The 22,566-nt window shown below is 41.7% G+C and overlaps 1 protein-coding gene across 1 annotated transcript in view; it reads right to left on the bottom strand.

The window, feature by feature from the left end:
• Positions 1 to 22,348, bottom strand: part of Atp8a1 (ATPase phospholipid transporting 8A1) — a 215,289-nt gene extending 192,941 nt beyond the window's left edge. The window contains exon 1 of the mRNA XM_051198447.1: positions 22,183 to 22,348. Coding sequence (XP_051054404.1) covers positions 22,183 to 22,231 — 49 coding nt within the window. The 5' untranslated portion in view covers positions 22,232 to 22,348. The remainder of the gene's footprint in view (positions 1 to 22,182) is intronic.
• Between the last annotated feature and the right edge of the window lie 218 nt (positions 22,349 to 22,566).

The raw sequence follows: 22,566 nt of genomic DNA, 5'->3' as shown, positions 1-22,566 counted from the left end.
CACACACACACACACTTTTCAAAATTGTGAAAGCCCATATGATGGTTGAGTGAAGTTTCATAGCACAGAGCCACGGTGAACAACAGAGGATCTAAAAGTGACAAAATAAGTAAAATAAACAATGAAAACAAAAATACCTCACCATCCCCACATAGTAAAGGGCCAGATTTCAAACCTCACAAGGTACTGTTTATATATTAGGAGATTAGGAATCAACATATATGTCCTCTAAGCTCCCAGACTTGTGCTCATGTGTTTAAAGGACTTGTAGAAATGTTTTGAACATGATTAATTGGAAACTTAAAAAGAACATCTATTCACACTGAGAATTTAGCAAAGACTGAGTAGGACTTAATTACTCTGAAAGAGCTATTCAATATATACATAAATACAGGATATGTGAAAAGGTGTGCCATTTTAAAAAGTGTTCTTTTTATTACCTAGCCCGAACAATAGTCCTATTGTGCCACGACTTAGAGGCCAATGTCAGTCAAAAATCTGATGCAAAGAAATAATTGAGAGGATGGTTTGATGACCAGAAACCAGTAAGCTTCCATAAATGAACTTCCTTCTTTTTCTTTTCTTCCTCTCTTCCTTCCTCCCTCCTCCCCACCTTCAGACAGGGTATCACTACACAACCTTTGCTGGCCTGGAACTCACTATGTAGACCAGGCTGGCATTGAGCTCATAGAAGTCTGCCTGCCTCTGCCTCCTGAATGCTGGGATTAAAGGTCACCCCATCCAGCCCTTCATTGCTCTATTAAAATTAGTAACATACAGGGACTATAGCTACAATGCAGCTCAGTGGTCGAGGGTTTGTCTGTCTTGTGTGAGGTTCTGGGGAGGGTAATGGGACAGACAAATTAGAGTCCTATTAAAATCCATGGCTGTGTAACTATACAGACCCACAAGCAGGTGAAACCTTCTGAAAAGTCCAAGCATGGCTGTTGTTGGTTCCTGCCTCTTTTCCTTCCCTGGTCTAGAACCTAATCCTAGGTCTCAGGAGCAACACATTTCAGACAGAGTCATGCCACTTGTGGGAACATGGACTTGTAATTCAGCAGCAAGGTCAGCTGACTCAGTACCATGGTGATATGGGCTTGAGGGTGCCATATGTATGCTGCCATGGTATGCTGCCATGGTTTGTATGTGGCTTAAAACTGTCCCACAGTGACTCATGTGTTGAAATCTAATTACCATTGTGAGGCATTAGAGAATGCAATTGAGAGGTAGAGGCCCTGGGGATTCTTTAGGAGTAGATAAGCTCAGGGTGCAATCCCTATGGCTGAATTAGGAATATGTGAGGTCAAGGAGCAATATATGTGAGTGAAGCAGGGATGCAAGTACTCTCTCTCTCTCTCTCTCTCTCTCTCTCTCTCTCTCTCTCTCTCTGTGTGTGTGTGTGTATCTAGTGCCATGTATCATCTCTATACCATCCTCACACTCTGTAACCAAGGCCACACCAGATGTGGTCTTGAACCTCAAAAACTGTGAGCCAAAAAAGATCATCTTTCTTCATAAAGTTACCCAGCTTCAGGTAGTTCATTAGAGCAAAGAAAATTGGTTCAATATACATGCCCCAGGCACAGTAGAGCAAATGGAGCAGACAGAGATAAAAGCCAAGGCAGAACTGGACATAGCAAGAGAGCTAGCTCATAACTCAGTCCTACAGGCCTCAGCTGTGTCTCAGAGGCTCTCTTGGACAGAGTACATAAATCAGTGAAAATTCTCAGCTAAACTCCTGAGTTCAAAAACATGGCATGAAATAATCAGAAGGCAAGACTATGAAAGATTCAATAAACTGAAGTCCTATACCAAGGCCCAAGAAAGTCAATTGTGCAACTACAACATGGGAAACACTTGGCCTAGCAAGATGTAAAGAGAACACATGGGTTGACTGTAACACATAATATAAATTCAATATCAGGCTTCAAGCTGAAGATCAGAGAAGCAAAGCAGCCGGCCACTAGCTCTTACTTCTACCTCGGGCTGAAAGGGCTGGAGAATAAATTTCTGAGACTGAATACTGAATGCAGTACTCCTTATATAAGCCTCTAGGGCTGGGATTAAAGGAGTGGGATCCCAAGTGCTGAGACCTCATTTGTGTGAGTGGGTTCTCTTTTAGACTGATTCACTTTAACATAACCCTGGGTGGCCTTGAACTCACAGAGATCCATCTGCCTGTCTCCTGAGTCCTGGAGTCCTGGGATCAAAGCTGTGTGTCACCACCGCCCAGCTCCTATAACTAACTTGTGTGGCTGGTGGAATTAAAGGTGTGTATCACCATTGTCTGGCTATATGGCTGTGGCTAGCTTTGCATTTTGATCTCTAATGGCTTTATTAAATCATAAACAATACATGGCCACAGCTGACAGGCTCTTTTCTTAGCTAGAAAGAAGTACATAAGAAAGAGGTAAGCTGTCTCAAGAGGTGTGATCCCTCCCCAGACAGGAAGGGATTCAAGTAGGAACAGAGTCCTCAAACCATTGCTAACATTCTGTATCAGATTTATGTTTCAAGAAATGTCTGTTCAGTTCTATCCCAACTGCAAAATAATTCATCTTACCATTTAAAAAACAACAACAAAAACATTATACCCATAGATAAGTGTAACATGTTATTCTATATCACAGAATCTGCTTTTAGGAGCTGATACCATTTCAGAAAGCTATGACTAGTCAAAATGCAGAAGACAGTTGACCAATAGGTGCCTATCCCCTGGTGATATAAGTCTACAACACAACCCCTGCACCTATGAAGCCTCAGCAATACATCTGCTTAAATAAGGCCTGAATAACAAACACCCCAGGAGACATGCCACTGTAGATGGGGAACTTGAACAGGGCTTCACCTCTACACGAAGACTTATAGGCAGTTAACTACTTCTGGGAGAGGGAGAACTAGTCTTTTCCAGGGGTAAGCCCACCCCCCCATGGTCATCCAGTACCAAGCAGCCAGCCTTAAAACACATACATACAAGCAGGAATAAATGGATTCAGCTGATTATATTTACACGATTATATATAATACACACACACACACACACACACATATATATATATATATATATAAATATACATATGTATCTATAAAACACTAATAGTTAAAGAAATCAGGCTATACATTTGAGAGGAGGTAGAGGGGCATGGGAGGGGTTGGAGGGAGGAGTGGGGATGAAGTAATTATATGTTTCCCTTTTTTTGTCTAATGTAATCATATTTTAATTAAAAGTATAAGAAAACCACAATTTACAAGGTCCTGGGAGAACCGGTCATACAGTGCTAGCCCAGCAAGCAAGTTCTCAACAATTGCAACACAGAAAAGTAAGCCCCTGAGTCACTGAATGCTTGTAGCATAGTTAACTCCAGAGACTGCAGAAGCAATGCACTAACAGGAAGACACCACTGATTTCCAGCTCTTGATGAGTTAGCTAGCTCCTGGAAGATTCTGGAAAAATATTAATAAGCAACCATGAGGCTCAGTAATTGCTTCTTCTTTAGAGGCACTTAAGTATTTTATAACACAAAAACAGGCAGATGAATAACTGGTTCTAGCCAACTTCACTCATTGGATACAAGCCACAGAAGAACCCAAAAAACACTACCCAAATAATATCACATTACTCTCAGGATGATTCACGGGCATTTGACTGGCACCTGCTTCTCATCTCCCTTGTGACTTTGCAACAAAGAATCAAAATCTACCTTGTTTTTTTTTTTTTTTTAAACAATGCTTCAATCATTAAAACAACAACAACAACAAACAGACAAACAAAAACCCCCACACAAACAGAACACTTAGTGAAGGAACTAAAGCCTAGCTGCCAATTATAACGTTAATTAATGGGGTGGGTCATCAGTAGGGCATGTATATTCTCTGTGGCAGAACAATAGCTTTTACCCCTAACACCCTACCAAGGAGAAAGCCTTAGCAGTCATGTAGCTGCCCCTGCTTGCATGCAAAGCACCCAAGTGCACTGAATGAGGCTAGAAAACAAGGAAAGCCATGAAGAAGCATTCTGCCCCAATTGTAACCACAAGGCTGGGTATGGTGTTGGGATGCCATGCCTGGTCTTTGTAAGCACGTGAGCAAGACTAAACAACCCAAGTCTGGTTAGGTGAGACAATGCAAAGATCTAAGGGTTATGTGCACAGATCCAAGTAGGGCAGAGCTGACATCCTTTATTTTGTCAGGATGTGCTAGAAAAGGCAAGAGAAACCTCCACTGAAGAGATTAAACTAGAAAGTGTGAATGACAGCTGGTGGGCTGCAAAACTTCAAAGACCCAGCACAGCTCTCAGTGACATTAAATCAATGACACCTACACACGTTTGAGACTACCAGCAGCCTAGAGCAAGGATGCTGAGGGGCTGGGTGGAACAAAAGCTTCAAGAACTTTTTCTGACACCACCAATACAAACTGCCCAGTGTAGAATGACCCTTCTCATGCCATGCATGCTGGAAGTTCCTCACCCTTTCTGAGGCCTAAGTAGGTTTAGCTCAGTAATGGTACCATCATTTGGCCACAGGCCCCAAGCTTGGACTCTCTTTCCAACACTTCTCATCTTTTCTATCAACAAATCTGCTGGACTCTCCTTCAACTTTTATCCTCAGTATGCCTCAGTACTGTGTAACCCAAGCTGTTTACATCTCCTGTTTCAACCATTCTTCCCTGGGTGAAATAAGACTCTTTGGGTTAGGGCTCCATGGACATTTCAGAAGCTCTCCCAAAAGTCCAGTGTGTAACCAGACTGTCTCTCTCCCTTGTCAAGGCAGATGTGTTATTAACAGTTATTAACTTTTTGTCAAAGGAAACCGGTATTCAAAAAGAGGATTAATGGTGACTTTCCCCAAGCCATACTGCTTTGTTTCCCCCCTTTACTCTCTCTTTTCCTTCCTCCTTTCCTCCCTCCCTCCCTCCCTTCCTTTGTTCCTTCCTCTCTAGACAGAGTTTCTGTGTAGCTTTGGAGCCTGTCCTGGAAATTACTCTGTATGTAGACCAGGCTGGCCTCGAACTCACAGAGATCCACCTACCTCTGCCTCCCCAGTGCTGGGATTAAAGGTGTTCGCCACCACTGCCCAATGGCAGCAGCCACATTGCTATTGAAAGGGACAGTACCAATATCACTGCAGTCTTACAGGGAATTCTAAGTGCCTCACTCATCTTCTCTTAAAGAAATTCTTTATAAGAAGACACTACTTCAAGATGTTAAACAGAACACCTGTTTTGGTTTGGACAACTATTCCTGGACATGGTGCCTACCCTGAAGTGGATGATAGCCTGCCCTGAAGTGGATGATAGACTCAGTAATTATTTGTTGTTGTTCTCTCTTTCTCTCTCTCTCTCTCTCCCTCCCTCCCTCCCTTCCTCCTCTCAAAAAAAGAACATGAAATTGGTAGGTAGGAAGGATCTGGGAGGAGTTAAGTAAGGAGAAAGAATATGATCAAATGTAGTGTAAGAAAATTTTTTTAAAAGATGACAAAGAGACATGGGTAAGCAACGAATGAAGGAAATCCTTAGGGGGTCTGTCACAAAGCAAATTGTCTATGGTTTCCATGATCAACAACTGCCAGAAAATTGACTAAAAACACAAAAGCAGTTTTAGCCAAAGCTGATCTTTAGGTAATGTTTTTCAGCTTAGTGGTGTTATCCTAGTCCTGGTGGAATCGTCCTTGTAGGATTCCATCTTCTTTCTGGAGACTTCAGAGATTGCATTAGGTCAGATTATTCCTTCTCTTGACAATTTTTTTTCCAAGTACTCCTCCCCTCTTCTTTGGATGCTTATTTGTCTAAAGGTCTTTAAATTCTTCAAGATGGTTATTTTTGTTTTCCTGAAAATACAAAACCAAAACCCTCCCCCAACCCTAACTTTTGGGAATGTGCCAAATCTAATCTTTATCAATCTTGATGCATGCTTTCTCCTGAAATTTTTGTTTTACTGCTTTATCTTCTAAAGCTCTTCTATCATCCAGAGCCATATGGGTTTTTTTTTTTTTTTTCTCCCCCCAATAGGCATCAGGTTCTTTAATTGCTCTGGAATGGAGTTTCCACAATGACAGATAACAACTGAACCGAATTTGGCATAAGGGCCTTCGAGAATCCCCTCAGGGAGTTTCCTGACAGCAGAGGGTTACTGTGAATGTCCCTTGTTGATCTACATTCATTATTCCAATGTCTGCCTTTTCCACACCTTCTGCATAATCCAGAAAAAAGGGGGGAAGGCTTTGAATTACACTTAGGAAAAAAACATAGTTTCTAGGACCTTCCTGTTTAAGTTTTTTTTTTTTTTTTTTTTTTTTTTTTAATGTGACCTTGTTTGCCATAATTAGAACACTTACCATTTCCATTTTTCTTCAAACCTCTGGAAATCACCTCTCTTATGTCAGCATCATCATGGTCATGAGATTCAATATTGATTGTACCTTGGATCCATTCCTTTGAGAGTGCTAATTTTGCTTTTAAAAGCCCAATTATGCTTTTGCATTGAGAATCAGCATTTTCAAAATCCAGATAGATTTAATTATTTGTCTAGCTTCTGTATTTGGTATCATTCTACTTATGGCTGAAGTCAGTCTTTGTAAGCAATCAGTGAAGGTTTCTTTCCAGCCCTGTATGACTTTAGCAATTCTGTCCCAAGCATTCAAAGCTGCTGTGCAATATAAATACATGAGTGGCAATCATATAGGAATTGACATTTTTTTTTTTTTTAAATTCCAGGGAAGGTTGTATTTGGGCCTTAAGCTTTTGAAAATAAAATTTAGAGCGATAACATATGAATACCATTGTAATACACAGGAATATTCTACCAGACCCTAAACTGTATTAGCATAATCTCCTTCTCCAAGAAGTTGATCTTGGGAAATTTCCATACTTTTAGCTATACTCCATTGTTCAATGGTCTTAGCCTCTTCTTTCCATCAAGTCCTCCACTTGGACCAGGCTCCAAGACTGCTATAACCAAGTCTCTCCAGTCTTGAGGTATAATTCTATTCCAAGGTGACCATGAGTTTAACATCTGCTTAACAAATAATGAATGCATGCTATATAACACTATTGCTTCTCTGAATCTTTTTAAATCTAACATTGCCACAGGAGTACAATCAGCTCTTATAGAGCCTCTATCATTTGTCAATTCCTGTACAATTACTGGATAAATTAAGGTTGGTTGTTTGAAAACCTTAGACTGTTCCTCTCTAACCTTATAAAGCAAGGCTGAAATTGATCTCCTTTAAATTCCTTTGTCTGGGTTTGAATATCTCTATGATCTGTTACAAAGTTTTTCTAAGGCTTGTATCTTGGTACTCGTACCAAACAACTTTTTAAGAGCTAAATCAAGAATTATCAAAATGACATCAAGGATTTTTAAAGTGGCAATTAAAATTAGGTCAATCCTGATTAAGTTGATTACCTCTTCATTTAATTGTTACATTCTTAAATCGTGCATTGCACAATCTACAGAGACCTAACTTTCTCTATCATAATTGTGTTTCCAATTTTTTAATGTGGGAAAAAACTTTCTTTTAATTAATTCCTCTCTTTAAGAATTCCCAATTTTCTCACCAAATCTGCCTACAGTGACGATGAAGATGTGAGGCTGACTGCTGCTGCATAGAAAAGTAAAAGACTGACAGGATTTCAAGGCAGCTACCTAGTTTGACAGCAGCCTGAGAAGGGGGTCCAGGGAAAGCCCACCAGGGAAAGAAAGGAAAACCTAGCTGGTAGGGTGGTGACATGTGCCTTTTCCATGAATTTGTACCCCAAAAGTTGGGTGCCAAATGTAGCACAAATTCTCTTTGATCTTAATAATAACAACTCGGAGTCAGATATCAAGATAAATGCTCAACAGTCAGAGAAGCAAAGGAGCCAGCAACTAGAGAGGCCTCTTGCCTCTACTTCATCCTCAGACCAAAGGGGTGATTCTGTCCCTACAAATCCTCAGACTGAATCTCAGACTGAATCTTCAAATTGCCCTGTCTCTATGAATCCTCAGACTGTCTGCTGCTCAGACTGACCTGAGCTTCTATCTCTTCCTCCCACCTTATATTCCTCTCTCCTGTCTCTGCCTCATTAGTGCTGGGATTAACAGCATGGCACTCCAAGTGCTGGGATCACCTTTGTATGAGCTGTTTCTCTTTTAGACTGGTTCAATTTCATGTAGCCCAGGTGACCTTGAACTAACAGAGATCCATCTGCCTCTGTCTCCCAGGTGCTGGGAGACACCCACCACTGCCTGGCCTCTCTGGCTAACCACTGTGGCTGCTTGGATGAAAGGTGTGTGCCATTCACTGCTTAGCCTCTAAACTAGTGTGGCCAGCTCTGCACTCTGATATTCAAGCAAGCTTTGTTTGTTAGATCATAAGCAAAATGTCACTACAATAAAAAATGCCATTCATTTGTTTCAGTGGATGTTTTTTAAAAGACAATTCCAGGGGAACATATGAAAAGATGCCTGCCATAAAGAGAACTGTTAAGCTTAGACTAAAAGCTTTGGTCTTTGGTATCAGCCAACATTAAAATGTATAGGAGATTGTTACACAAGTCCCAATAATAAGTTCCATGGGGACAGTGGCTTAATAGGACCAGGGGAAATTCAACATGGCATCTGGGGAAATTAAGAGAGCTTTAATTTTTTTTTCCTTTGCTAATTATATTCACTCTGTAGTTAATAAAAGCCAACCCTGTGCAGTGATTCTTTTCTGATTAAAAAAAGAGGGTGGAAAAAAAAAAAAAAAAAAAGACAGGATTAAGTAGCTATCTGGTGTTGAACCGAACTAATAACTTAAAACTTTCTCACTTATATTGGCTTAAAAAAAAAAAAAAAAAGTTAAGGAAGGTCTTGTCATTGAAGACACTTCTGATACATTTCTTAAAGGAATCAATATGGATCTGACACAGAAGCCTTCTCCCTGAGGACTAGTTCTCACAGCATTGGAAGGAATCACACATGCTGCCAAGAAGGGAAATCAATCAATAGTCCTATCTAGCTTTGATGCCTGAGAACCACAATGACCAGAATGGCAAGATACTCCTAAAAGTGCAATAATGGCACATATACCTTGGTGGTAACCAACAGCTACCTAATTAAACATAAGGCCTGTTCAGTAGGAGGGAATTCATCCCTGGCACTCCAAACTCAGCCAACTACTCATAGCTGGTGAGGTCATGGGACAATTTCATAAGCTAGTATTCTTTCTCACTGCATTCTATATTTACTTGAGTACTTACGGATAAGTATAGTTCTCACCCCTCATCAAAAAAATAAAACAAAACAAAATCTTCTTTTTTGCAGCAGAGAGAGCTCATTTCTGAAAACCACAATCTGTTGAAATGCTGAGATCAACTGATCTTGGAGTGCTTGTTTGCAGTTAACACATTTACAATATAGCCCCTACACTTAAGACTCAACATTCATCGGGTATTGTGCAAGATGAGGTTGAAAGACTGCAAGAACCAGAGGACCAGGACATCTGCCTTTAGAGAGAGAGGTGAGAGGAGAGTGTTAGGGAGAATAGAATAGATATGGGAGGAGTTAGGGGAGAAGTCGCAAATGGATGTAATCAAGACACATTGTGTGAAACTCTCAAAGAATTAATTAAAATAGTGTATTATTAAAAAGAAATAAGCAAACAACAACAAAAACCCAGAGCCAGCCAGAAGGCTCAGAAGATAAAGATATTTGCCCTGCTAGCCTGGTGTCCTGGATCCAATCCCCAGAATCTGTGTCAGCACACACAGGCTATCCTGACTTAAACACAAACACACACACACACACACACACACACACACACACACACACTTTCTTTTTGAAAGTTGAAGAAAACTCTACTGTAAATTAGAAATCATGTTATTATTAAAGGGACATTTTAAAATGCACAAACAAATAAAGACGGACATGACTACAGAAAAAAAAATTAAAACAAACAGTACCACAAAGTTTGGACATAACTTGGTATCTGTTTTCCAATCCTCAGAGCTTTGAAATGGGACCCTACAGCATCAGCCGTGGCTACTGCGCACATCCTGAAGCCAGAATCCATATTCGCCTGTGCAGCCACAGAGAAACCACACCCAAATTAAGAGTCTAAAGGGGGGTGAGGTGGGAATCGTATCGCGCAAAGCCCTAGAAGCAAGTGAACTGGGATTTGAGGTTCTTTCTCACACTGGGCTAACCTGTAGTAAAGACCGTGGTGGGATGAATCTATAACTGCACAGTACCCATGATTGTAAATATAGTCACCAAAGATGTTTCAGAGTTCTTTTTGCCAAATTGCTAAGCTTCCCTCTCTGGCCCTCAAATACAGGATGAATATAACAATTACCTCGACATAATATGACCAAGAGTACTGGAACCACTCTCACAATCAACAAGCTTGTAGAGTGGATAGAATACAGCTAAAAATAAGCCTTGTGTACTTTGCATTTGGTCATATTGAACTGAATAATCAATTCAGAATTTGAAAGCAAAGCTTCCAAATCTAATAGCTGAGTGTCATCACATGAACTTGACCATTCCCATGAAGGGTAATTAAAAGGAGTTAAATTAGACCCATCCAGTAACTGGGTGATGAGATAAAAATTTTTCCAGGCACATCCATATGCTCTTAGATTCTTGGCTAGTAACTTCTGTGGCCTTCCACACTCTATCCCTCATCTTTCTTGACATCATGTAAACTCAGGGACCTATGCCAGTGTTTTGGAAACTACTGCACATCACTGTACCTAAGACATGACACACAACATTTGATCCATATAGATTCGTCTGGGACTCAGAATGATTTAAAAGGCCCCAATATGAACATGGATATGAATATGAACTGAGCACCACTTAGGTCACAATGTGGCTGTTAAAAGAAAAAAACCCGCTGCCTTGCCCATATTGAGCAAATTTTGCACTAAAGATGGTAGGCTGTTTTCCCGTGTCACTTCTTTAATGTCAGCCCATAGAGGTGGAAATAAGCAAAATTAGCAAATGTACAGAGTTTACCTGGGAGCATTTATTATAATTCTGTCATAGATGGCAGAGTAAACTCAACTGTCATGAGCAGTTTTCCCGCCAGTCTGGTCCCACAGCCAGCTGTATTAGATATAAAGCTGTTGGCCAGTTACTAGTGTTTCTTATTGGCTAGCTCTATCTTAAATATTAACCCATTTCTACTAATCTAAGTGTTTTCTCATGGTCTTATCTTACCAGACAGAGGGTCTGAACCTCTTCCCTCAAGCCCCTACATCTTGACTGTCTCTACTCCATCTCCCAGAATTTTCCTTGTCTCTTAGTCCGGCCTATCTTGCTTTCCTATTGGCCAACAGGGCTTTATTCATTAACCATTAAGAGAAACATATTTACAGAATGACATCTCTCATCATCTAACATAACCTAATAAGGCATAATATACCAAATCTAGGTAAAATTTATGCAGGGAGATGTTTCATTTCTTTGAACAGAGATAGGACATGGTCTGATGAAAAGAAAAAGACTAAGATACACTAGAGAACTGGAAAGGGTCAACTGGTCTCAGCTACTGAACGGCATCATGGAAGCAAAAGAGATTTGGGAGCTGTAGTCATGGGTGATGGACGCCCTCAGAACCCAAGCTCTGCCACTCAAAGGCAGTGTGTTTAGATGTGCTGTCCAAGAGCAGCAGTGGAGAAAATGCAAGACACCTTATTCAGAAGCCTTGGTAGGTCTGACTGGCTCAGCTTCGGAATTGACCACATGTGCAAAGGCCTAGAGTCCATGTTGTGTTAGGTACCAGCATCCTGAATGGTGCTCTACCAGTCTCTGACAGGCACTGAGGGCTGAGGTAATGGTGGCAAGGTGTTTGCATTCTTGTGTGTGCATGCATGTGTAAATACTTTTATTTTTAAAACAATGGTTTTTATGTATAGCCATGCAATTTACATATTAAGTAGTGATTTGATAGTTTTAAACCAAAGGTAGTGGGAAAAACTTTGGGTTACAAACCCCTTCCCCCTGGAGCAAATTAAAAGCAGCAATAACATGTTCCATACAATCACAAAATTCTCAAAGTGTGCTTTGTGAGCTTCCTTCCCTTTTCTCACACTCCCTGCTACCTCTGGTTCCCCCTTGTGGCCTCCCTGCTCTAGTTTCTTTTCCTCTTTGTAATTCATGGATCCTTCCACACATGACCCCATCCTTCCTAGTCACATGTTATTACCTTCTCTGTTTCCTTTCTAAAACTTTATTCATACTTACATACTTACACTTGTTTACATACACATATGTATATTATAGCCAAGATCAGCATTTGAGAGAGCACATGTATTTGTGTTTGTGAATTCAACTGCTTCTCTCAGTATTTTACTCTCCAGATATATCCATGTTCTTGCAAATTTTGTGATTTCATATTTCTTTATAGCTGAATGATAATCCACTGCATATATGTGTCACATTAGTATTATCCATTCATTTGTTGGTGGACCTCTAGGCTGGTTCCATTTCCTTGACATCATGAATATTTTAGCAGAAACCATAAATATGTTGTATTGTAAGTTTCTGTGTGGTGGGATATGGAGTCCTTTGGGTATCTGGCCAGGAGTGGTGTATAGTTGAGGCATTTGACAGTTCTTTTCGGAGGAACCTCTATACCGATTTCTATAATGGCTGTACTAGTTTGCCCTTTTCAGTCAGAATGGCTATCAGAGACAACAAATATTGGAGAGGATGTAGGAAAAAGCAAAACAACAACAAACCAACCTTTTATTGTGTCCTGTTTTAAGAGTATCAAGTCAGACCTCTGTAGACCATCAAGACTGGAGTTAGACTAAATCTCCATGGGAGTGAGGAGTGCCAAGATGGCTACAGAGACTGAAAGGAAATGTCTTTTTACATCAATTTCACTTTACCTTGGCAACCAGAGTCTTGGCAGGACCTAAGCCAATTACAAGCCCAACTCTTGCAAATTGGAGTCAAAACAAAGCATCTTTTAGATCTACCCGTGCACACCTCAGTTTGCTTGCTTCATTAAAGCCAATCCTATATTCTGCCTTAGCAGTACTGACCAACTAACATAGCTCCCTGGCCTAGAACACAGGCTGGCTTTGGTTTTCTTAGCAGTGTCTGCCTGAACTTTTTGTCACCTGACTAACCTGATACCATTAAGCATGCTCCCAGAAGGCTCAAGATCGGCCATCTTCAAAGACAGTGTGCACAAAATAATGAATAAAGGTTTAACTTAACACCGACACCTGTCTTTGCCAAGGCAATTAGAAGCGTAAATAATCCATGAAGCCCAGTGCTACAGTCCTTCAGATCAACAAGGGTGAAGATGAAAAGGGACTTACATAAAAGCATGCCATGTGGTCAAACAGTTACATCTACTTCACACGCATGTTATCAATTAAATAAAAACAGAAGGGTAGGAAAGATGGCTTTTGTTTATTAAATTTATATTTAAAAACAAAACCAAAATGACAGGTTTTAAAAGACAGGATGCTACAGTGTAGGCGAATCAAGTCCCTGAACAGCACTAACATGATGTATGAGGTTTTAGAAGGACACGTGACTGCCTCCTGTCATAAAGCAGCATGAAAGCTTAGCCTCTACTCTACACATGCAGTTTTTAATAAGCTGAATGAGCCATTGTTCACAATAAAATCATATACACTGGGCCATTCTATCCAATCCTAATGTGTTAGCCCAGGCTAGAGGTGGCTGTAGTTCTGCTGTCCCATAGGGTAGCCACCTGTAGCAATGGAACATCCAAAACAGACTCAGTCCAAATTGAGACACATTATAAATACAACATGCCCATGATACCTGTAAAACTTAGCACAAATAATCAATGATGCTATCTCATAATTTTGTATAACTATTTATATAAAAATACAACATGGTGAAGTGGTAGTATTTTGGATATATTAGGTTAAATATATGGTTATATATAACTTACATTAATATTATGTGTTATTAAATATATTACATCATTTACATTATGACATTTAGTGTTTGAATAAAAGTAAATATATCACTAAAATTAATTTATCTATTTCATTTAAATTTTTTTGATTTATGAATGTTAAATTTTTATTCTGAATCAATTTCCCTTCACTACCAAATACTTGACTTGCACGTGAATTAGAATAAATAGATGGTCTAACCAAGAGCTGGTTTTTAAGTCAGTAGCTTCTACTTTATAAGCCCTAACAGTTACAAAGAAGAACATAGAGTTTTCTTTTTAAATTCCAATCACAACGTGTTCATACAATATAATACAAATATACTTGTTTAATTCATTAGAATAAGTGGGGTTTGCTGACAAAATGTTCTCCAGCACATGAAAGAAAAAAAAAATCCAATGAAATAGAAAATCTGGGCATACACAGCTTAGAATAATATAATAACTTTGTTAGTTTTCTCAGTTTAAAATTCCATCATTAATGCAATACCAATAAACACACTTCAGCATATTTTTTTAGCTTGACTACTGATACATTCAAAATTTCAGTGAATACAAAATCAACTAACCTGGTCACACAGAGACTGAACCAACAACCAGGGAGCCTGCATGGGACTGACCTAGGCCCTAAGCCCTCTGCATATATGTGACCTCTTGAGGGACTCCTAACAGTGCGAACAGGGGCTGTCTCTGACTCTGACTGGCTTTTGAGACCCTACTCCTCATATCAGGTTGCTTTGCCCAGCCTTAATACATGGGGAGGTGCATTGCCTTCCTGCAACTTGATATGCCATGCTTTGTTGATATCAATGGGAAGCCTGATCTTTCCTGAACAGAAATGGAGGAATGAATTGGGGAGTAGGGACAAAAGGTTAGGGGGAGAGGAAGCAGCAGCCAGGATGCAAAATTAATTAATTAGTTAATAAATTTTAAATATTTTAAGTGGGTAAATAAACCTGAAAAAAGTAAAAAAAAAAAAAAAAACTGTTAGAAGGAAGACCAGCAAGAGTAAGACAGAAGAAGGTGTTTCTAAGTTGCTGGGAAGGAATTTGTTATTAGGTAACAGGGGTCTAATATAGAATGGTGGGTGGGGATAACTCTAGCCTCCTATCTGTTGCTGTGATGAATACCATGACCAAAAGCAACTTGGAGAGGCAAGTGTTTATGTGGCTTATAGGTTAGAGTTCATCATCAAGAAAGGCCAGGGCAGGAGCTCAAGTAGGCAGCTGGGGACAGGGACTAAGGCATGGAGGAATGCTGTTTGCTGGCTTGCTCTTGATGCTTTTTTTACACCACACAGGATCGCTTCCCAGGGATGGCACCACCCACGGGGGACTTGTCCCTCCCACATCAATCATTAATCAAGAGAATATCCATGGAATTGTCTACTGGCAAGTCTGGTAGAGATGCTTTCGAAATTGAGGTTCTTGTTTTCCCAAAGCTGAAGAGGTAGACATAGGCAGATCCCTGGAACCCACCAGCCAGAGGGCCTCGCCTCCCTGGAGAGTTCCAGACCAGTGAGAGACCCTGCCTCAAAACAGAAAATCAAGGGTGGATGACACCTGAACAAAGACATCTGACACTGCACCCTGGCCTCCACATGTACCTGTACCCATACACAAATAGCTGGTATACACGCAAAAATACTACAAAGGTAGCAGATCAAGTACAATCAAGGAAGAGTTCAAATCTACAGGAACTTCTTAAAATGCAAGTGTCATGTTTTCTCTCACATGTGAAATCTGAAAAGAAAAATAGATGAAGAGGTAAAGGAAAGAGTGAGGGGGTAGAGGAGAGGCAGCAAGGGGTGGTGGATGTAATCAAAGTGTGATCTTTGCAGGGATGAAGATGCCATACAGAATGTGCTCATTATTTTGCATAGCTATTATACACTAATAAGAAAGTAAATATTAACCTAAAATAAACTTTGTATAGGAACACAAGTCAACAACTCAGAAACAAGTCAAATACTAAACTTATCCAAAATGTAAGTAGACTTACAGAGGTAACCTCTCGTGCTGTATATTATCAGAATTAAAAAAAAAAAAAATCCACTATGGATTGCCAAAAAGAGCAAGAGATTATTAAATAATCAGAAGAACAAGAACTTCTGGTTATTTCCAATGGAAGCCTAAAGTAAAATAATCCTCCCAGAAAATCCGAAATAGTATGAAAAGTCATTAAAACATACAGAGTTTTGACCTAGAAATCCCATTTCTAGAGACTTTGCCCAAGGAAATAATTCAAAAGGGACAGTAAGTGCATAATGATGCCTGTTCAAGAGTTATTTTAAAAACCAAAACACACACACACACACACACACACACACACACACACACACACACAAACTCAAATGACCTAAATATATACCCAGTGAAAACTTCTAAGTAACCTGAAGGCTAATTAAAATGCCAAACTTCAATAAAATTAATAGCAGTCTTTGCATTCAACAACTATTGACCCCAAATATGTGTCGGCTGTTGTTTCAGGAACTCATCTTCAAGTTTCTTTCACTCACTACCCTTCTTGTTCCAGCTCCCAACTAGCTGGCACACAGTGAGTACACAACACATGCTAGTCAAAGAATGCCCAATTATTCCTGGGCAAATTCTGCTCCAGCTGCATGTTGCTACAGAGTATATGCATGGGAGGAGGTAAACTCAAGGGGAAATTCCTATGCAGCTATAAGAAGACATCACCCATGACTCTGGGGAGACTTTTCTGAGATGTGACTGTTTTGTGTCACTTATAGTCCTATATGTAAGCCCAACAAACTGGCTGAGTGAATAAAACTGATGTTTTGGTTCATTAGTGCCCTCCCACCTGGGATGACATTTTACCAGTAAACAATACAGACAAAAATGCCTGCCCTTGGGGAGCTTACAAGTCAGAGGTAAAAACATGGAAATGTTCATTTGTTACGTCTTGCTGTGCATTGGTGACCCACGACTATAATCCCAGTGTTTGGGAGGCAGAGGCAGGTGGAACTCTATGAATTTGTGACCAGCCTGGTCTACAGAGCAAGTTCTAGAACTGGTTCCAAAGCAGTACAAAGAAAACCTGTCTCAAAAAATCAAAATAAATAAATAAATAAAAACCCAAAGTACCCATCCCCACACTGACATTCATTCATACATCCTCAGTAGAGATGCACACAGCAAACTCCTCAGAGCCTTCACAAACCTCCTCTGCCCGGGCAAGCTTCCCTCCGAGGTTAACCAGGCGCCAGCATCGAGTTTCGCTGTCAGTGAAATGACAGAATGCGGGGTGGATTCTCTATATGTTAGACAACCTAATTTAGTCTACTGCATTTAGTGTCTTCAGAATCTCATTAACTGAAATGACACATAGAGACTCCCAGTTAGAAACCCATAGTGATGATTCTTTCTTTCATTCATCCTTTTGGTCCTAGCTCCCAACTAGCTGGCACACAGCAGGTACACCACACATGCTAGCCAAAGAAACAAGGCAGCTTAGTTATGGTTGGTCTAGCCAAATGAAATGGCTTCCTAAAATTTGTCCTTTACACAAACTTACCTTGTTCCTTTTGTTATCTTTGATGTAAACTGAGCATAGTATTCTATAGCATCACAAACATTTCAAGGTAGTGATTTTCTAAGAGGAAGATGAAAGCTCAAAGGTTCTAAATGCATCACTTAGCATATTTAAAGAACCATGCCTAGTCCAACACTTCAGCATTTGTTAACACCCAACAGAAAATAACAGAAGCTAATGGGGAGGTCTGCTTTTTGTTGTTGTTTGAAAGTATATTTACTCGTTGTTTTGTAAAGTATGGGTTCTAAAATTGTTCCCACTTTCTTGAGGCCAGAGCCTTTGGAAGTCTGGGTACCTGATTATGACTGAGCCTGTTGTTTGCCTAATAGACATTCCCCCTTTCACGTTAATAACACAACACTGAGTAGTAGTGTGCTCAGCTGGAAAACTCCATTTCCCAGCGTCTTTGAAGCAGAAGGGAGTGAATGCAAATGAGGCATTTGTCACCTTGTGACACTTTCAACAAAATACTTTATTCCCCCCCCCCCCCCCCCCCCCCCCCGGTTGGTTTTCTTGTATGGAACTCCTCTAGGAGAGCTGATACCCAGCAAGCATGCTGCTGACTGTATGAAAGTCTTATGTTCAGGACTGTGAAGTAGAAAAGCCTTGGGAGGATTTCATGGGCTTGGCTACTTCTACACTAGCTTTTGAGAGAGGAAAATGGTATTCAACCATTTCAGACTGTGATTATGAAAACTGTGTTCAGACACCCATTTCATTTAGCTGGGATAGCAGTAAAGAAACCTAACAGTATTTAGCCTTCTGTTTTCCCTGGTCTTGCTTTTTGGAAAATATCTAACTTTGAGTATTTCAATATTATCTGTGAATGGAAGCTTCCCAAGTTTATTTCCTTGTACCTGACTTCACCATTTTTTAAGAATCTTTAAACACTCCAAGTCTATTTCTTTTTTTTAATACTGTAGCCCAGGCTTGTCTAGAGCTCACTATCTAGCCCAGACTGACCTTGAAATACAGTAGTCCTCTTGCCTCAGCCTTCCAAGAGTTTAGATTATAGATGTGAATACCCAGCAAACACGTTCAATGTGTGTGTTATAATTATAAAATTTGAATTATTCTCTTACTATGCTGAGCCTCTTTGGTTGGCTTGATAGATTCCTCTCTAGTATTCAGGTCCAAGACTGTAAGGAAGAACTCCCCAAAATGTACTTGTCCTGCACCAGAACCTCAGTAGGTGCATGGGCCCCAGCCTGGCCTCCCTTCTCCACAGTTTCTCCAGGACTCAGCTTCAGAAGCTGCATTTTCATGCAGCAAGATCTTATAAACATGAGAATTTAAAAACTATGAATTGACAACTCTCTGAAAAAAACAAATAAAATGTGTGTGTGTGTGTGTGTGTGTCTGTCTGTCTGTCTGTCTGTCTGTCGTCTGTCTGTCTCCTGCCCTTCACTCACTGTAGAGTTCAGCCTCTGTGTTCCTGTAACACCCCAGACTCTTCTGCCTTGAGGACTCTGCTCAGGCTGCCCCTCTACCTGCAACACACTGTAGCCAGGTCTATAGTAGCCACCTCCTATTCCTCCTTCGTGTCACCTGTTCAAGGAAGGCTAGCCCAGCAAACTTCTTGACTGAACGGACACGGTTCTTTTGGGGATAACCACTTTGACAAGAATCTGACTCCACACCGGGCCAGGTCGGTGACTGTGTATTAGTGTCATGCTGAAATGAGAAATTAGATTAGGCAAACTCTAAGATCTTGTCCAAATAGTCAGCTCTGTGTCCAAATGACTCACTTGGCACTCACAATGCTTTGACCCAGCAATACTCCACCTGTCCAGACTTATACCCTCCTCCTTCCCCCAAGCCTGTAAGCCATGTTCATTTATACCATTTTTTTCAAGCCATTGTTATTACCTTCACCACTTTCTAGTTCTCAAACAGATTTAGTGCCCTTTAGGAACTGCTATCTTCAGGCTAGCAGCATTCAGCAGGACCTTTGAGCTTGTCATAAATGTAATTGTCCCAGCACACCCCTGGACCTCCTATATCAGAATCTATATTTAACATGATCCCCTGTGGTTCTCCACACCCAAAGCTGGCACTACCAGAGGGCTCTGCAGTCATTCTAACTCACTCGCTCGTTAATAAGCACAAATTGAAGTCCTACATGTAAACAGGACCTATGCCACCCACAGCAAGCTCCATGTTCAAATAACAACCTGCCCACTAAGATGATTTTCTGCCTACTTTATTTAAGTCTTTTCTTTACAGTTTGGTCATAAACAACTTATAAGAGCACAGTAGTGTGTCTCGCCAACCTGGAGTCAGGGAGGAGAAATTCATTCAAGTCACTTCACAGGAAGTGAAATGGTTTAAGGCTACACTGGGAATTCAGAATAGAAAACTAAGGACAGAGGGCAAGGGTCTGGCCTTCCTGCTACATCTTGCTTCCATTCTCTGTTCTTTTCCTGGTTTCTGCTCCCTATGTGGGTATTATTTGCAGGATATACTATAGCCACCCATTTTCTCTCCAGCCCCCTTTTGTTTGGATTCTTATTCTGCCTAAGCTTAGTTTTCCTGGAAGTGATATAAAAGCATAGGGAATCCTCTCTAGAAACCACAGGGCTACAAGCTTGTGAATCACCCAGGGATTGGCTTGAGTTAGGAGCCCACCCTGTTCCAATCAGCAGAGCCCAAGAGGACTGTGGTTTATAATAAGGCCCTACCTAGTAGGCAGGAGCTGTCAAAGATTGTCCCCTAGGAGAGGAACCTGATGGAGACCAATCAACAAGCCACACTTCCAGCCCACAGTCCCAGGGACAGTGGCACTTAATAAGGCGACATCAACCAAGATGACCCTGACACTGTGCAGGATACACAGGACTACACAGACTCAATAAACAGCAGCACTTGTTTTCCCAGAGCTCCCAACACAAGTGTGCCACTGATCTAGCTGTTTGACTTTGGTCAACTCACTAAGCCATTCTAGGCCAGGTTTCCTCAACCATCATACTCCAGTTTCAACAGCCTCCAGAAGTGTTGCAAGATCCCATAAGGCAATTGTTGTGAAAGTGCTTTGAACAATACAGGTGCCAATCAAAAATACTGTAGCCTTTCAAATACTAATGCAATTCAAATACTAACGCAGGCTTTATATTGTTTTTAGATTTCTTCTTCCCTCCATTCCCCTTAATATACAACCATCCATCAGTTGCTATTATTTGAAAACACCAACTAGTATAATAATATCTTCAACACCAACTACAACACCAACTATCCTCACTTCATGGCTTCCAAGACTCAAATGGTGAGGGCATTCATTCATTTCATCCAAAATTGCAAATATATATATATACGTATATATATGTACATATATACACACACATACATACATACATACATATGTTTATGTACTAAATTCTCAAGTAAGATACAGGTCAATTTTGACTTTTGTGTCACCTTCTGACACAGCAGTTTAACATTTTCCTGCCTTTTCAAATCAGAAAACCCTACTTATTAGAGCCAGGAATCCCTATTTTTCACGAGAGTGGCACAGCTCTTACTGCCTCCCACCTCTGTCAGGAATCCCATTCCCCTCACCCCCTCACTTCTACCCCCCACCCATCAGAACCACTTTATCATGGACTCATGGTTAAGGATAAGGTTGGGGGCGGGGATGAGAATCAGTGACCAAACAAGATAGATTAGCTCTCAAAATCCTGCTATCTCAACCTCTTACAGCGTTCACGGGCAGGGTTATAGTAATAGAAAAACAAACGGAAGAAAATAAAAGTATAGCGTTTTAGCTATGCTCTAACAAATAACAAAACCAAGAGATATTTACTGGATGCCAAATGCCCTACAGGAGGAGAGGGAGGGCTCTTCAGTCAGGTTGCATGGCATTTTAGCCTTTCCCAAAGCGCCCTGGCCCATAACCTAGGGCATCTGTTGCACACTTCCTACAAGTGAAGCCACTCAACAGCTGGCCCTGGGTGGAGCAAAGAAAGCAGCATGCACCTTACTCAAAGCAGCTCAGCAGGCCAAAGTGCAGGTTTCAAGCAAAAAGAAAAACAAAAATGAAACCTCGAACTAGAGCCTGGTGAGCCGCAGGGGGCAGAACTGCCTAGACTGGAATGCCACCGTGTACCCAAGGAGCACCCAAACCCAATTAAGGTTCCTCCAGCCAAGAGAGGCAGGGAATTGTGGATCAAAGAATCGCGACGCCTGGGAATGGCAAACCGGCTCTTCGGGAAGCGGTGATGTGGGGGCAGCACAACAGTGGGTGCTGGAGGCCGGGGACAGTGGGTTGGGGGATCTATTCATGGGGATGGAGAAGCTGATTGGAAACAGGAAGATTGCAAAGATTGCGCGCTACTGGATGGGGGGGGGGGTAGGAAAGGAGAAGGGGAGCCAGGCTAGTGAGCTGAAAGGCAAGGACTGAACAGTCGCGTTGCGGTGTAAAGGAAGCCTTAGGGCTCCCGCCAGCGCACACATTCGTAGGTTCTGGATCCTGGAAAGCGTTTGCCGCTTCACAGAAGGCAAAGCTGGCAGAAGGGTCCACTGGGGATCGGGGGCGACAACCGGGGGAGGGGAAGACATGGGACGTGATGTCTCTTCCCGGATACACACACACACACACACACACACACACACACACACACACACACACACACACACACGTTGGACCCCAGGCTGTTCGTCGCAGCTGCCCCCACGCACGCGGGGCGCACAGCCTCCTGCTGCGGCAGTCACTCACCTTCCGCGCGAGAGCGGATCTCAGACACTGTTCTCCGCATGGTGGGCATCAAGACAGCCCCTGCAGGTGGGTCTTGGGAGGGAACCCTGCACCTGTCACGGCGCCACGAGGGCGGGAGAGCTGGCTGCGCCGCGCCGAGGGCTCAGCTCAGTTGCTGCGGGGCCGCGACTCCTACCCAGGGCAGCGTCGCCACCAGGAGCCGCCTGGGAACTCGAGCAGGAGGAGGAAGGCGACGGAGGAGCTCCGTCTGCAGAGCCTCCTAGATCTCCTGCAGCGGCGGAGGGGCGGGCTCGAGGGGCGGCGCCGGGGCCGGCGCCGGGGGCGGGGTCTGCGGGGCGCGCGCTCACTCGCTGGTCTCCTGGAGTGGGACGGGGACAGGCTCTC

Source organism: Phodopus roborovskii, unplaced genomic scaffold (genome assembly GCF_943737965.1).
Source record: "Phodopus roborovskii unplaced genomic scaffold, PHOROB, whole genome shotgun sequence".
In the NCBI taxonomy this organism is placed as follows: Eukaryota; Metazoa; Chordata; class Mammalia; order Rodentia; family Cricetidae; genus Phodopus; species Phodopus roborovskii.
Note: the sequence above shows the minus strand (reverse complement) of the source record. Positions and strands in the feature narration are given on the sequence as shown.